Raw genomic sequence first — 17665 nt, 5'->3', positions numbered from 1 at the left:
AATAGGTGAACTGACTCAACATTGAAAGTAAAAGAATTGTCCTCCATAGAGGAAAAGCATCGATTGCTATATTTGTGCTAGAGCTTTGATTTTGAAAACATGAAACAATTTTGTCAACGGTAGTAATAAAGCATATGTATCATGTAAATTATATCTTACAAGTTGCAAGCCTCATGCATAGTATACTAATAGTGCGCGCACCTTGTCCTAATTAGCTTGGACTACCGGATCATCATAATGCACATGTTTTGACCAAGTGTCACAAAGGGGTACCTCTATGCCGCCTGTACAAAGGTCTAAAGAGAAAGCTCGCATTGGATTTCTCGCTATTGATTATTCTTCAACTTAGACATCCATACCGGGACAACATAGACAACAGATAATGGACTCCTCTTTTATGCATAAGCATGTAACAACAATTAATAATTTTCTCATTTGAGATTGAGGATATATGTCCAAAACTGAAACTTCCACCATGGATCATGGATTTAGTTAGCGGCCCAATGTTCTTCTCTAACAATATGCATGCTTAACCATAAGGTGGTAGATCTCTCTTACTTCAGACAAGACGGACATGCATAGCAACTCACATGAAATTCAACAAAGAGTAGTTGATGGCGTCCCCAGTGAACATGGTTATCGCACAACAAGCAACTTAATAAGAGATAAAGTGCATAATTACATATTCAATACCACAATAGTTTTTAAGCTATTTGTCCCATGAGCTATATATTGCAAAGGTGAATGATGGAATTTTAAAGGTAGCACTCAAGCAATTTACTTTGGAATGGCGGGAAATACCATGTAGTAGGTAGGTATGGTGGACACAAATGGCATAGTGGTTGGCTCAAGTATTTTGGATGCATGAGAAGTATTCCCTCTCGATACAAGGTTTAGGCTAGCAAGGCTTATTTGAAACAAACACAAGGATGAACCGGTGTAGCAAAACTCACATAAAAGACATATTGAAAACATTATAAGACTCTACACCGTCTTCCTTGTTGTTCAAACTCAATACTAGAAATTATCTAGACCTTAGAGAAACCAAATATGCAAACCAAATTTTAGCATGCTCTATGTATTTCTTCATTAATAGGTGCAAAGCATATGATGCACGAGCTTAATCATGAGCACAACAATTGCCAAGTATCACATTACCCAAGACATTAATAGCAATTACTACATGTATCATTTTCCAATTCCAACCATATAACAATTTAACGAAGGAGAAACTTCGCCATGAATACTATGAGTAGAAACCAAGGACATACTTGTCCATATGCTACAGCGGAGCGTGTCTCTCTCCCATAAAGTGAATGCTAGGATCCATTTTATTCAAACAAAACAAAAAACAAAAACAAACCGACGCTCCAAGCAAAGCACATAAGATGTGATGGAATAAAAATATAGTTTCAAGGGAGGAACCTGATAATGTTGTCGATGAAGAAGGGGATGCCTTGGGCATCCCCAAGCTTAGACGCTTGAGTCTTCTTGATATATGCAGGGGTGAACCACCGGGGCATTCCCAAGCTTAGATCTTTCACTCTCCTTGATCATGTTGCATCATACTCCTCTCTTGATCCTTGAAAATTTCCTCCACACCAAACTCGAAACAACTCATTAGAGGGTTAGTGCACAATAAAAATTAACATATTCAGAGGTGACACAATCATTCTTAACACTTCTGGACATTGCATAATGCTACTGGACATTAATGGATCAAAGAAATTCATCCAACATAGCAAAAGAGGCAATGCGAAATAAAAGGCAGAATCTGTCAAAACAGAACAGTTCGTATTGACGAATTTTAAAATGGCACCAGACTTGCTCAAATGAAAATACCCAAATTGAATGAAAGTTGCGTACATATCTGAGGATCACTCACGTAAATCGGCATAATTTTCTGAGTTACCTACAGGGGAAAACAGCCCAGATTCGTGACAGCAAAGAAATCTGTTTCTGTGCAGTAATCCAAATCTAGTATGAACTTTTCTATCAACGGCTTAACTTGGCACAATAAAACACTAAACTAAGATAAGGAGAGGTTGCTACAGTAGTAAACAACTTCTAAGACACAAAATAAAAACAAAGTACTGTAGGTAAAAACATGGGTTGTCTCCCATAAGCGCTTTTCTTTAACGCCTTTCAGCTAGGCGCAGAAAGTGTGTATCAAGTATTATCAAGAGACGAAGTGTCAACATCATAATTGGTTCTCATAATAGAATCAAAAGGTAACTTCATTCTCTTTCTAGGGAAGTTTTCCATACCTTTCTTGAGAGGAAATTGATATTTTATATTACCTTCCTTCATATCAATGATAGCACCAACAGTTCGAAGAAAAGGTCTTCCCAATATAATGGGACAAGATGCATTGCATTCAATATCCAAGACAACAAAATCAACAGGGACAAGGTTATTGTTAACGGTAATGCGAACATTATCAACTTTCCCCAAAGGTTTCTTTGTAGAATGATCAGCAAGATTAACATCCAAATAACAATTTTTCAGCGGTGGCAAGTCAAGCATATCATAAATTTTCTTAGGCATAACAGAAATACTTGCACCAAGATCACATAAAGCATTACAATCAAAATCTTTAACCTTCATCTTAATGATGGGCTCCCAACCATCCTCTAGCTTTTTAGGAATAGAGGCTTCGCGCTCTAGTTTCTCTTCTCTAGCTTTTATGAGAGCATTTGTAATATGATGCGTGAAAGCCAAATTTATAGTACTAGCATTAGGACTTTTAGCAAGTTTTTGTAAGAACTTTATAACTTCAGAGATGTGGCAATCATCAAAATTCAAACCATTATAATCTAAAGCAATGGGATCATCATCCCCAATGTTGGAAAAAATTTCAGCAGCTTTATCACAAGCAGTTTCAGCAGTTTTAGCAGTTTCAGGCAGTTTCTCGCGCTTTGCATTAGAAGTGGAAACATTGCTAACACCAATTCTTTTATTATTATTAGTAGGAGGTGCAGCAACATGTGTAGCATTAGCATTACAAGTGGTGGTAATAGTCCAAACTTTAGCTACATTCTTCTCTTTAGCTAGTTTTTCATTTTCTTCTCTATCCCACCTAGCACGCAGTTCAGCCATTAATCTTATATTCTCATTAATTCTAACTTGGATTGCATTTGCTGTAGTAGTAATTTTATTATGATGATTCTCATTAGGCATAACTTTCGATTTCAAAAGATCAACATCAGCAGCAAGACTATCGACTTTAGAAGCAAGTATATCAATTTTCCCAAGCTTTTCTTCAACAGATTTGTTAAAAGCAGTTTGTGTACTAATAAATTCTTTAAGCATAGCTTCAAGTCCAGGGGGTGTGTTCCTATTATTGTTGTAAGAATTCCCATAAGAATTACCATAGCCGTTGCCATTATTATAAGGATATGGCCTATAGTTGTTACTAGAATTGTTCCGGTAAGCATTGTTGTTGAAATTATTATTTTTAATGAAGTTTACATCAACATGTTCTTCTTGTGCAACCAATGAAGCTAACGGAACATTATTAGGATCAATATGAGTCCTATCATTCACAAGCATAGACATAATAGCATCAATCTTATCACTCAAGGAAGAGGTTTCTTCGACAGAATTTACCTTCTTACCTTGTGGAGCTCTTTCCGTGTGCCATTCAGAGTAGTTGATCATCATATTATCAAGAAGCTTTGTTGCTTCACCAAGAGTGATGGACATAAAGGTACCTCCAGCAGCTGAATCCAATAAATTCCGCGAAGAAAAATTTAGTCCTGCATAGAAGGTTTGGATGATCATCCAAGTAGTCAGTCCATGGGTTGGGCAATTTTTAACCAGAGATTTCATTCTTTCCCAAGCTTGAGCAACATGTTCAGTATCTAATTGTTTAAAATTCATTATGCTACTCCTCAAAGATATAATTTTAGCAGGGGGATAATATCTACCAATAAAAGCATCCTTGCATTTAGTCCATGAATCAATACTATTCTTAGGCAGAGATAGCAACCAATCTTTAGCTCTTCCTCTTAATGAGAAAGGGAACAATTTTAATTTTATAATGTCACCATCTATATCTTTATATTTTTTCATTTCACATAGTTCAACAAAATTATTAAGATGGGCAGCAGCATCATCAGAACTAACACCAGAAAATTGCTCTCGCATAACAAGATTCAGTAAAGCAGGTTTAATTTCAAAGAATTCTGCTGTAGTAGCAGGTGGAGCAATAGGTGTGCATAAGAAATCATTATTATTTGTGGTTGTGAAGTCACACAACTTAGTATTTTCAGGAGTATTCATTTTAGCAACAGTAAATAAAGCAAACTAGATAAAGTAAATGCAAGTAACTAATTTTTTTGTGTTTTTGATATAGCAAACAAGATAGCAAATAAAGTAAAACTAGCAACTGATTTTTTTTGTATTTTGATTTAGTGCAGCAAACAAAGTAGTAAATAAAACTAAGCAAGACAAAAACAAAGTAAAGAGATTGAGAAGTGGAGACTCCCCTTGCAGCGTGTCTTGATCTCCCCGGCAACGGCGCCAGAAAAAGAGCTTGATGGCGTGTAACTCACACGTTCGTTGGGAACCCCAAGAGGAAGGTATGATGCGCACAGCAGCAAGTTTTCCCTCAGAAAGAAACCAAGGTTTATCGAACCAGGAGGAGCCAAGAAGCACGTTGAAGGTTGATGGCGGCGGGATGTAGTGCGGCGCAACACCAGGGATTCCGGCGCCAACGTGGAACCTGCACAACACAACCAAAGTACTTTGCCCCAACGAAACAGTGAGGTTGTCAATCTCACCGGCTTGCTGTAACAAAGGATTAACCGTATTGTGTGGAAGATGATTGTTTGCAGAAAACAGTAGAACAAGTATTGCAGTAGATTGTATTTCACTAAAGAGAATTGGACCGGGGTCCACAGTTCACTAGAGGTGTCTCTCCCATAAGATAAACAGCATGTTGGGTGAACAAATTACAGTTGGGCAATTGACAAATAAAGAGGGCATGACCATGCACATACATATTATGATGAGTATAGTGAGATTTAATTGGGCATTACGACAAAGTACATAGACCGCTATCCAGCATGCATCTATGCCTAAAAAGTCCACCTTCAGGTTATCATTCGAACCCCCTCCAGTATTAAGTTGCAAAGCAACAGACAATTGCATTAAGTATGGTGCGTAATGTAATCAACAACTACATCCTTAGACATAGCATCAATGTTTTATCCCTAGTGGCAACAGCACAACACAACCTTAGAACTTTCATCACATCGTCCCGGTGTCAATGCAGGCATGAACCCACTATCGAGCATAAATACTCCCTCTTGGAGTTACAAGCATCTACTTGGCCAGAGCATCTACTAGTAACGGAGAGCATGCAAGATCATAAACAACACATAGATATAACTTTGATAATCAACATAACAAGTATTCTCTCTTCATCGGATCCCAACAAACGCAACATATAGAATTACAGATAGATGATCTTGATCATGTTAGGCAGCTCACAAGATCCGACAATGATAGCACAATGGGGAGAAGACAACCATCTAGCTACTGCTATGGACCCATAGTCCAGGGGTAGACTACTCACACATCACACCGGAGGCGACCATGGCGGCGTATAGTCCTCCGGGAGATGATTCCCCTCTCCGGCAGGGTGCCGGAGGCGATCTCCTGGATCCCCCGAGATGGGATCGGCGTTGGCGGCGTCTCTGGAAGGTTTTCCGTATCGTGGCTCTCGGTACTGGGGGTTTCGTCACGGAGGCTTTAAGTAGGCGGAAGGGCAAGTCAGGAGGGGGCACGAGGGCCCCACACCACAGGCCGGCGCGGCCAAGGGGAGGGCCGCGCCGCCCTAGGGTTTGGGCACCCCGTGGCCCCACTTCGTTTCGTCTTCGGACTTCTGGAAGCTTCGTGGAAAAATAGGACCCTCTGCGTTGATTTCGTCCAATTCCGAGAATATTTCGTTACTAGGATTTCTGAAACCAAAAACAGCAGAAAACAGCAACTGGCACTTCGGCATCTTGTTAATAGGTTAGTTCCAGAAAATGCACGAATATGACATAAAGTGTGCATAAAACATGTAGATAACATCAATAATGTGGCATGGAACATAAGAAATTATCGATACGTTGGAGACGTATCACTGGCGCCGGTATCCTGGTTCTCTGGGAGGAAGGAAAGATCCTCCTCCGTGCGGTGATCTGATGATGAAGGGGCCGCACGCCCCGAACTTGTTGTGCCCCCCGAAAGGGAGGCAGAGGTGTTGCCGGCACCAGATGGTGCCGGGCTTGAGCGAGGAGGAGGGGTTGAGGTCCTTGCGGAACCTTCAGAGCCCGATGGCCTTGAGCCAAGCTTGAGCGCGGGGCTGAAAGAAAGAAAGAAGGATAGTTGGAAAAGAGCAACCGGAAAAAGAACTTGGCGAAAAGAGGCAAGAAAGTAAGAAACTCACCCGGAGGCAGTCGGCATCTGCTTGCGCCCGTAGCGGCGCACGCCCACTTCCTTCTCCCCCAAGGGCTCAGTCCGGAAGCGCTTGGAGGGAGGGCCCTGGCTGGGACCGGCATCAGATGCCGGCAGCTTGTTCTTTTGGCCTTGGGCCATGAGTTTATCCACGAACTCATGGCCGGCCTCAGCGCGCAGGGGCGGCGCGTGCTCGTGGATCTATAAGTTAAACATAGCTAAGGAAAAATTCGCAAGAAGGCGATAAGAGGCAAGTATAAGAAACCGGAAAAGAAAATACCTCAAGCATGGTCAGGTCATCGGAGGACCCGGTTGGTTTCGGTGGAGACCGGCCAAGGCGCGCAGCCGGAGTCTTGCCCATCTTCAGATCTTTCCAAAAGATGTAGGGATCTGGGTCGAAGGAGTCAAGGGCGCGCTTCACGCAGATTCCGCGCCGCTCTGCTTGGATGAGGGGGAAGCGGTCCTTGGCCTGAAACACGAAAAAGAGGGTTAACAAGAGCGAAAAATTACCGGCAAAACCAACCCCAATTGCGTAATATCTTACTTCTTGGGTCGGAGGGTTAGTAGTGCTGAGGGGAAGGAGGCCCCATTCCCATTCAAATGGCATAGCAGTTTGGCAGATCTGCTTAGCCTTGCGGACGACGTCCTTCTTGCTAAGGGGACGGCCTGTGATCTTGGTGGGATCGCCAGGACCGTACATCTCGCTCATCCTATGCACCCGGCGCTTAAGAGGAAGCACCCGGCGCGAAATAAAAGTACGGATGATATCATCCGAGCAGATGTTGGTCCCTTTCTTCAAAGAGGCCATGAAGCGTACCACCCGGTTGGTTTCGGCATGATCCGTCTTCGGGTTGTAGCTCCAATTGGCTCTACTGGGAGGCCCCACTTGGAACGGCGGAAGATCAATAAGATTTGCGCGACCATTGTTCTTCACGTAGAAGAAAGTTCCTTGCCAGGCGCGGCAAGACTCGAGGCCGGTGAACTTAAAGAAAGGACTCCCCTGGCGGGAGCCAACGATGCAGGAGCCGCGCTCCACGGGCGGCTTGGGCTTAGGAATTTCTTTGCCCTGAACGGAATTAATCCGCAGAGAAAAGAAGCGGGCAAACGTCTCACGAGGGCCTCCATGAAGGTGGCGTAGCAGGAAAGGTAGAAAATGGCGTTGCCAGGAAGGTGATGAGGCTGGAGTTCATAGAAATTTAAGAACTCCCGGAAAAAAGGAGAGGCAGGGAGGCCGAAGCCACGCTCAAAATGAGCAAGAAAAACAACGTGTTCACCGGGCTGGGGCTCCGGTACAATTTCATCACCAGGAAGCCGGCAGGTTACCCCTTCCGGAATCCTGCGGGACCGGTATAACCAATCGATCTCGTATTCAGTGACATTGGAGCCCATCCAGGCTCCACGAGTGATTGGGGAAGGCTCCGCGCCGGATGATTGGCTAGAGCTACTAGATGCTTGGCCAGAGCTACTCGCTTCTAGGTGGCTACCGGATGCTTGGCTAGAGCTACCGGATTCTAGATGGCCACCGGACTCTTGGCGGCTACCGGATCCCTGCTGGTTGCCGGAATCGGTATCCATTGGATCTGAAGCCGTAGATTCGCCGGGAGATTGTCTACGACGGCTAATGGAAAGGGAAGAAGAAGAAGCAGAGGAAGATTCCTCGCCAGACATTGGTTTGGGAGGCGAAAAAACAGAAATCCCACACTTGAACCCCGCGCGAAGATCTACGAGTAAGAAGAAAATCAAAGAAAAAGAGGAAATAAGAACACCATCGGCCCAAGATCTAGAAAGCAAGCAGATGGCGAGCAAAGTGAGATTGGCACTAACCTCGAGCGGCGCAGTCGCTGGGGAAGGCGTTCGCCGGTGAAGGAGCGGACCTACGGTCGCCGACGAACACCGTCGACGGCGAGGCGAAGAAGGTCACGAAGAAGCAAGAATGCAGCGGGCGCGACGAAGGTGCTGCAGAAGATTCCCGCACGACGAGGTCCGGCGGAAGCACGGCGTGAGTTCGCCGAGCGACGGAGCTCGAGCAAACGACGGCGGGCGGAGAGCGGCGAAGGCGCAGAGGCGAGGAGCACTGTGCGCGAAGGTTGGGGAATGCGAGAAGAGGAAGAAGAAAGGGCAGTTGTCCTTATATATAAAGAGAGGAGGTGGGCCGAAAACCGCCGGGCCGCGGCGGTTCGCCTCGCGGCCCGCGGCGGTCCGCGCCACGGGCCGCCACGTGGCGAGGAAGTACACGCGAGAAAATGGGAAGCCACACGGGGGCACACACAGGATCCCAAGTGGCTAGTGGGATCCGCAGTGGTGCATTTAATGACCGCGCGGGAGTCAAAGCGAAGTGACAGCTGACACTGGCACGATAGTTAACAGTGCGCATGTCACTGACAGGCGCGGGGCCCGAAATATTCTCGACTTCGCCGAGGAAAGAGTAAATAGGAATGATACCGGAGAAAGGAGATGCCGGAAGATGCCTTGCAAAGAGACAAAAGACAAAAAAGGGCAAAGATGCGGGATCCAAGCTCAGGCCGGAGAAGTTAAACCGGTATCCTAAAAAGATGAAAACCTGGCATGGTCTGTAGGATAGAATCCGCCAGACTATACCAGCTTCGGGGACTAATGTTGGGGGGATAACCCCCGGTATGCCAAAGGCATGCCAAACCGGATGGTTTGAGCCATCAAGATACCGGTTTAATGTTCTTACCAGAAACAAAGGTAGGAGTTTGGGCTAAGTGAAGCTAAGCCGGAATCCCCAAGGGGGTATGCCGGAACCCGGTAAAGAAGACACCGGAGAGAAGGGCCTGTCGGCAGGACTGGTCAAAGATTCTCTTCAGAGCAAGAAGACAAGGATGAGCTAAGCAAAGTGGCTTTAGTCAGAGCCCTGGCGCCAAAGAGAGAGATGACGCTGAAAGAAGCCGGATGACGTCAGCGTTCCTGATTAAAGAGGACCCCGGCGTCATCTATGATTAAAGTAGCTTTGTAAAGTAGTTTGTCCAGTCAAAGATGCCATTAGGGTTTCTTGTTCTGTAAGCCACCCTCTCCCCTATATAAGGAGAGGGGCTATATAAGGAGAGGGGGTACTGCCTCATACAGGCGCGAGTCCACAGAAGAGGTTAGACAATAGAACTTGTATTCAAGCACCTGTAACCATGTTGAGATCAATGAAGCCAGCGATCTAGTAAAGAGTTCTTCCTCTTGTCTCTCTTCTTGCATACCGGCCTTTGGTTGTGTTCTTGAGGAAAGCATCCGGAAGTTCATCCCATCTAGTCGCAAACCCTCCCCCGAATCCTCTAGCGTCCATTCGGCCCCAATCTAAGCCATCCTATGGCATCTGCTCGTTCGCCACGACGACAGACGAGGAGGGAGTTAGGGGGAGGGGCGGCGGGGGGGGGGGGGCTAGGGTTCGCCCCCCTGTCGCTCGGAGGAGGCGAGATAGGAGCTGGTCTTTTAATGTCTAGGCACTGTTGAATCTGACGAGATCGGATTGGAGGCTAAGGGCATCTCCAATCCAACGGTACGATCTAATCAGGTTAGGCAGTTCAGAATCAGTCTGCGCGGATACCCTAATCAGGTGTGCACGGTCGAGCAACACGACTAAAATGGACTGATCCGTCTGTCGTGGTCCTTCTGTCTATCAAATTTGGGGAGGCGATGCGTCTATGTGAATGCGTCAGAGATAGCGCGTGCCGTGGACCAGCATGGCAACGATCCAATGGCTTGCTTTGTCTAGTCATCAATGGACATAGGATGACTCCAAAGCTGGCTGCGCCGCCCAATTTCTGGGCTAGCCGCCTACGTTCATCAATGCCGGCGTTTCGGCCTCCGCGACGCTAACCAATGCCTTGTTTTTTTTAATAGGTCAGCGGCGGCCATTTTCTCCCACAAAGCCTTAGAGTGGGAAACATTTGCCTGACCAATTAATCAACCCTAATCGGTTTTCAGAAGCCTTAGGTAACAAACAATCTCGTTTTCACAATGCTAAATCGGTTGCTAAGAACTATGGGAGGTATTTAGGATTTTGCAAGCACAGTTTGCTATTGTTCGGGGACTCGCATGGTTTTCGGAGCAAGAAACACTATGGAGGATCATGGGACAACTTGTATGATATTGCACTATGATCATCGAGAATGATTGTCGATTTTAGATCACCATTATGACCTCATGGGACGGGTGGCGAATCCTCGTAGGCGTGGATACCACATCCAGCACTTCTTTCAAGTTCTTCATGAAATTGAAGATGCGGAGACTCACCGCCAACTCAAAGATGATCTCGTAGAGAAGTGGTGGAAGTGAAAATGAGGAGTTTGTATTTTGGTTGCTATGTTTCTTATTTCGGGTTTCATAGACTTTGTGATTTGATGCATGTATATACATGTTTAAACCATGGAATTGTGTTGTAATTGTTATGTACTATTTTTAAAAAAAAATTAGTCGACTTGAATTAATTATATAGCAATTCAGTTAACATATGCACAAATGGGCATACCAGTCTTTTGGTATCCAGATTATATGTAAGCTAGAAAATCAGATTTTTTTCTCCTTTACCCGAAACTACTTTGCTTACCCATATAAGCTACTGGAGAGCACCTCTAGCAGGTCACTTAGATAGCGGTACTTTATAAGTTGTATAAGGGGAACCAAAAAAAAGTTGTTATACACAGTTCAAAATGTGCTCTAGACGAATAGAAACATTATAATTTAAAAACCTGTTCGCCCGATATTTTCAACAAACATAACACATAGTTCTTTAGATCATCATACTATCGCACATAGCATGGTTTGTCGGGATACTTCGTCGGAAGTTTAACCCTAACTCTAGACTACGACTAAAAGTAGCAAAAGTGGTGCCAGATAGTTCACCGGTGCATTCGGACTGGGCGGCGACGAGCTTCACTCGCTATGGAATGACATGTTCACGACGTCCTAGCGTGCTCCCCGTGCTCTTCGCCAGCGCCCGGTCGTCGGTCCCAGCGACGCGAGCACGGAGAACTATAGATAGACAAACGTCGGCGAACACGCCTCACCCGTGCCACGCCTCCGAGAGGGCGCCACATTTTTGGCGCTCGGGGCGATGGAGGAGCGGAGGGGGGCGGTTGGGATTTGGCTGAAATCAGCCACGTATATTGGCATTCGTCCCCTACATCTATCGTTTGGGGTGGGGGTGGGGGGCATTTAAGAGCATCTCCAGTCGCGTCCCCCAAACCGTCCCCCAAAGGGATTTGGGGCGCGCCGGACAAAAAAAGCGTTCCAGCCGCGTCCCCCAAAGCCCATTTTTGTCCGGCGCGGCCCGATACGGTGTCCGGCGCCCCGAGCCCGTCCCCGTCCCACAGGGGACGCTCCGGGGACGCCGGACACAACGAAATGAGAGGCGAGGAGGCGCGGGGCCGACGCGTCAGCGGCACAGTTAATTTAAACCTAACCGTCGCCTACCTCGCGACGGAAGTTATTCGCGCGCAGCGGCATCTTTGCCTTAATGGCGACGAAGGGGCAGGCGAGACGTCTCGTCGGTGCTGCGCAGCCTCCACGCGTCGCCGGCGTTCGCACGCCACCACCCGTTCCCGCGCGATCTTCCCGCCTCTTCTCGTCTGTTCCCGCGCTTTCTTCCCGACGCCGGCGTCTATAAAAGGTCTCCCGGCTCATCAATGGTAGCCACCACACCCCGCCGGCAACAAACACAGCCCTCGTCGCTCCACAGCCGTCTCCTCCATCACCAGTGGCAATGGCGAACCGCCCCGGCGATGGCCACTTCCCTCCACCGCCGTCTCCTCCATTGACGAGCCGGCAGCGGCGTGCGGCACTCGAGGAGGCACTCGAGGAGGAGGCCCGCCAGCGGCGTGAGGCGCAGCAGGCGGCGGATCTAGCGGCGTTCTCGCCCCTGCCTCCGCAGTGAGGAGGCCGCGGCGGCAGCAGCGTGGCAGGAGCAGACGGTGCGACACCGTTGCGGCGTTCGACGCCTCGACGGGACAAGAGGCGCGACGGCGCCTGAACAGGGTGGAGATTTAGCAGCTATGGTCTGACGAGCGCCGGCGCCAGCGCGCTGAGCGGCAGGCGCTGTTCCGTGAACGGCGTGACTCGATCGAGCGCCGGCGGCGTGAGTCGATCGAGCTCCAGCAGCAGGCGACGGCGGAGGAGCGTCGACAGCGGGAGGCGGCGCTTACGGCGCTATGGGGGAGGCGGGCGGAGCAGTTGGCGGCGGCCAACGCGTTTGCGGCGGCGATGATGGAGGCGCCAACAGATGTGGAGGAGGAGGCGCCAATGGAGGAGGAGGCCGAGGCGGAGGAGACCGAGGTGGAGGACGACGACGACGACGACGAGTTCGACTGGTCCGACGACGACGCCCCGCACCCGGACGAGACGGCCGATCAGCAACGCGCCCTCGTCGAGTCCTTCGAGTCGGAGAGGAAGCTCCAGGACGACGCCCGTGCCCTCGAAGAGGCGCATATTCGTCGCGCCATCGAGCTCTCCCTCCAGGCGGCGCAGCAGGAGACGGCGGAGGACGCGCGGCGGGAGCGGCACCGTCTGGCCACCGCCGAACGCAAGGAGAGGAGGCGCGCGCAGGAGGAGCTGCGGCGTAGGGGAGGCGACGACGGGGCGGGGCCGTCGAACGCGCCGCCGGGCGGTCAGTAGTCTAGGTTTAGATGAAATCTAGCCGTTTTCATTCAAACTTTGTAATATATAATCAAAATTGAATGAAAACCTTTATTTTCGTGCACAAATATTCATTTGGGGGCGGCGTTTCGGGGACGCGGCTGGGGAGCGACGTCCCCCAAACGCGGCACGAACAAAACACGTCCCCCAAACGCTCGATCCGGCGCGGTTTGGGGGACGGTTTGGGGGACGCGACTGGAGATGCTCTAAGACTGCCACTTTTATTTTCTATAAGGACAATGCCATTTTACAAGGTATGTTTGGAACAAAAATAAGGAATTTGCTAGAGATGCTCCAAGAGTTCGACTCCTGGCTCGCCTACCATCTACCGCAGGTAGGGTATAAGAAGAAAAAAAGGCGAATTTGAGAAAAATACACACCTTCCATGAATTAACAAATGGGCTTATATATGATCATCCTTGATCCAAGATGATGAGTGCTTTAAGCTTCGTGGGAGCTGGATAGACGTTCATCAGCTCGGTTTAGGCGAGTCTGGACTCTACTCTTGAGGTCGACCCCTTCTTTACAGAGCATATGCCGTGTTACTTTCCAAAGTCCTATTCAAGGATCAGAAGAGAAACCATCCACTCCATGACTACTACTGGAATCCAGTGAGTTAGTGATCCAATCCTCCTACACAAGTCAAGAACATGTCACTATCATTGCTTTCCACAAACAAACTTTTTATGTGTCCGTTTCAAGAGTGAGAAAAAAATCTATGACAGAATATTCTGATTCAGTCTATCACCTGAAGTGAGCACATGAAAGAACCGATCTGTCTGGCCAACTGTCGATTGCACATTAGGCCACTGTCCACCAATTAACTTGCGAGTTCGTTCGGCAGCAATAGCTTCAGAATCATGGACATTGGCGTGATTGACACGAGTATGACACGACCAAGGCAAGACAACATGTATAGTTTGTGCCTTGGCATAGCCTTAACGTTAATTATTTTTTTGAACATGGCCTTAACATTAATGGCGAGGTTTAATAGAGGAAAGGCTTGCGGTGGGCAACTTCACAAGGAGCATCCGTCCCCTTGACAAAGCCAAGAAGCAGCCTAGCATTTCCATGTTTCAGTGCTTATCATGCATCCGATTATAAAAGCTTGAGTTGGTGTTAAGAAAAACACATCAGTAGTAGGTTTATATGTTCCTAGTGCAACTTTCAGCGCAAGTGATAAACATAAGCCACAAAAGTTGGATGTCAATAACAACGTGGGATATGATCACACAATCTTACCCTTTCATCTCAAAACAAATCCTGCAACTTTCAGAGGAAGAGGGGTGTTTTGGAACATGGGAGCATATGCTCCCTTTATTTTAAAATTCATCTTACACATATTTTGAATTTCAAAAAAATTGAAACAAAAAATTCGCACGTACATTTTCACGTGCTACGCGCTCACAAAGTTGTTTCATAAAAAATGGACTTGTCATGTGACGTGTGTAAAAAAGACAAAATTCAGTGCTAAAAATAATGTTTTTTACAAGGTAAATTTTCTGTTTTTTACATAGACCACAAAAAATATTGATTTTTCCTGAAACTTGAGGAATGCACATATATTATGGAGATGTACATGTAGAATTTTTTGTCAAAATTTTTCGACAACTCGAAATATAATTTTTCGGTATAGGGAGCATACGCACCCGGGAGCCGAATTGAATTTCTGCTCCTTCAGTCTGAAGCAATAATCATAGTACAAACCGCCTTTCTTTCAGTACCAGAAAAGAGAAATGCCATGAAACTTGAAGGAGAGGGAATAGCATAGCAGGTTTCTTCATGCCTAACTTCTGACAAGAATGCAGGTAAAATTGCAAGAACAGTCAGCACAATTCAGGACCCAACTTGACAACCAGGATCAACGATAAGGCTGGCATCCATGGGGGAACGACAAGCCAGGAACAATAAGCAATGGGATGAAATGCAGTTAAGAATAATAGAATATATATATTTACATAATTATTTCATAATCGAGAGAATGAAACCATGATTGATTAAGGAGATGATAGACACAATTGAGACCCTAGCACACTAGCCCAGACCTGAAGAGAACCTATTGACTGAAGTAAACTTGATGACCGGTAAGGAAGCAACTGGACCCTGTGTAACCATCAATCAGATCTTGTTGATCTTCTCAGCTACCACAACAGGATTCTGCTTAGCTATCTGGTCTCGACCAGCCTTCTTGTAGTCGAAGGAGCATTCATGGGAGTCAGCGTAGCGGTGCATGGAGCAGAAGGTTCCACCACAGCGGCACTGGAAACCGGTCAACCCGACCTTCTTGCGGCATGAAAGGCATCGGTTGCTGGGAGGCTTTGGAGGTTCCTGCGCTGCCTGGCCATCAGCCGCAGTAGCTGCAGGTGCTTCATCCGTCTTTGCTGGTTCTAACGGCAGCGTGGAAGATGACGCCGCCGCGAACACTTTCTTCTGAACTACAGGGGTCGCTATCGTGGCGACCTTAATGAAATCCCTGTAGCACTTGGAGCACATGTTGTTCGTCATGCTGTTGCCAAAGAATCCACAGTTGTTTACGCACAATATTGGCGCCTCGGGGGTTTGGACAGTCTCCTCAGACTCCTTCCAGCTCTCCTGTGCCATTGCTACCGACGGACTGTAGGCATAGAAGTATTACAATCCGTTAGCAAGAAATAGTGATGCAGAAATAACAACAGGACACATTATTTAGGATCAGAAGTAAAACCTAATGTCAGTGCTTTTTTACGTACGAACACTGAAGCTACATGGAAGTTACAAGGATTGCTGCTACTTTTCATTGTCATCCAAATTAATTCAAAGATGTGATCCTGGTTCAGGCTGCAAGTTGTTAAAACAACACCTGTGGTCGATGTATTTGTAAGGTGTGAGTGCATGACAGGACACCCCAAGCTAAAATAGTTTTTTGTTCAATTAGTTCATAAGGCCCTCAAATCAGGGTATCGGCAAGACTTCCATGACTATGTTGGACTGTTTGCGCGCCAATAGTCTTGACAACAGTCAGGGCAGGTGATTCTAACATCAAAAGATAGTTGTCCTTTAATTCCTTCCTGATTCAGGTACACCCTATTAGCACATCTATGCCGCAAGAACCTGAACTAGGCTTCAGACATATGCATACTAGTCACGTGAAGTGAAATCATCTAAACACAACAACCTCTGCCCTCCCTGAATTTTGAGCTATGGTATTGCTACGCAATGCCATGTGGCTGCACCGCTGATCAGTCATATAGGCCAGCTGATGATAATAATTCTTCATGGCCAATCTTCCCCATCTCATCCTTAATCCCCCTGGCCATATAAGCAACTTTGTTTTATGACTAAGCCATGTCATCCAACTTGTTTTGTAAGAGAAGAGAAGAATGCCTTGCAACACCTGCACAAGGCAGGACGGCAAACCGTACGAAACAATCTACATCAAAAATCCTTCCACAATTCACGCAATCTAATTCCTTGCCCGGAATGTCCAGGCGGCTGACCTTTCCAGGATATCTTGAAGAAATCCCATGACGGCATCTGCAAGGTATCCTGGCCGCCGCTAATTCGCTAATCTGACAGGCCCGGCAAGCAACCACTTTATTGCCGGCTTTCTCCATGGCCAGATCAATCCTCATCCTTTTGATTCACTTTTCTCTCGTGATTTTCGAATCCAAATCTAAAAATCCGGCGCAATCGCGAACCACCGCGAGGAATTCAGCAAATTCAAAGAAAAAGTCAACCTCCTCCTCCTCTAAACCACACCAACCACTACGACGATTACCACGCGCAAATCAAAGACATGCACGAACAATCCTACCAGCCAAAACCTAAAACGAATCGACGCAGATCCGGCCACACGGAATCAATCCTCAGAAACAGAACCCAAAAAAATCAAGAAAAATCTACCCAAAATTTGAAAAAAAAAAAGTACACATGAACGCGCGCATCAGGCGGGCGAGGCCGCGGCACCACCGTGCGGCGTGGCCTCCGGTGATCGGATCTGGGGGGAGGAGACGGGGCGGCGGGGCAGCAACTAACCTGTGGGCGAGGAGACGGCACGCGACTTTTCCCTACGCCACGGACGGAGAAGTTTATTTTCTGGCGTCGAGGAAGGCGATGGATTGATTGATTATGTTGGGAGGGCGAGGCGGTGTGTGTGGCGTGCGCTTATAAAGGCCGGACACAGTCTTTCCCGATACGACGCTACCATTTCCTTTCCTTAACTGCTTCGGATTAGCTGGCGTAATTACTTTATTAGCAATCCTCGATTTTTGCTTTGGATTTCGACGTGTTCGGGCCGGCCTAATCCTTTCCTTTTCATCCGGCTTCTAGTACCGTGGGGACGCTTCTGGACCGCGTGGGTCACGAGGAAGGTGACGTCCGTCGGGATGCTGGGTGGGCCTGGCGCTTAGGGAGGTGTGTAGGCCCACGTGGCGGTGGATGGGTTCGGCGTGGAACGGGTCTGTCGTGGGCCTGGAAAGCGTTTGCCGTGTGGTCAGGCCCACGTGTATGTGGTAAGCTTTTCTAGACTTTTTGGGAGGATGAGGAGGTGGTGGGTCTATCTAGATTTTGTTTACTTCCCTCAAAAAAATTCTAGATT

The 17665-nt window shown here is 47.2% G+C and overlaps 1 protein-coding gene across 2 annotated transcripts; it reads right to left on the bottom strand.

Moving 5' to 3' along the window:
- Positions 1-15004: 15004 nt before the first annotated feature.
- On the bottom strand, positions 15005-17224 carry LOC127323463 (zinc finger A20 and AN1 domain-containing stress-associated protein 9). Of its 2 annotated transcripts, none has more exons than XM_051351602.2 (2): positions 17104-17224; positions 15005-15703 (listed from the first exon to the last, which is right to left on the bottom strand). In XM_051351602.2, exon 2 carries the CDS (start codon positions 15688-15690, stop codon positions 15208-15210), a length of 483 nt encoding a protein of 160 aa, XP_051207562.1. In that variant the 5' UTR covers positions 15691-15703; positions 17104-17224; the 3' UTR covers positions 15005-15207. The 2 variants fall into 2 exon arrangements, with proteins under 2 accessions (XP_051207562.1, XP_051207563.1); XM_051351603.2 differs by lacking the exon at positions 17104-17224 and adding an exon at positions 17038-17078.
- Between the last annotated feature and the right edge of the window lie 441 nt (positions 17225-17665).

The sequence above is a fragment of the Lolium perenne genome, chromosome 2 (assembly GCF_019359855.2).
Source record: "Lolium perenne isolate Kyuss_39 chromosome 2, Kyuss_2.0, whole genome shotgun sequence".
NCBI classification, from domain to species: Eukaryota; Viridiplantae; Streptophyta; class Magnoliopsida; order Poales; family Poaceae; genus Lolium; species Lolium perenne.
This window is presented reverse-complemented; position numbering and strand designations above follow the sequence as displayed.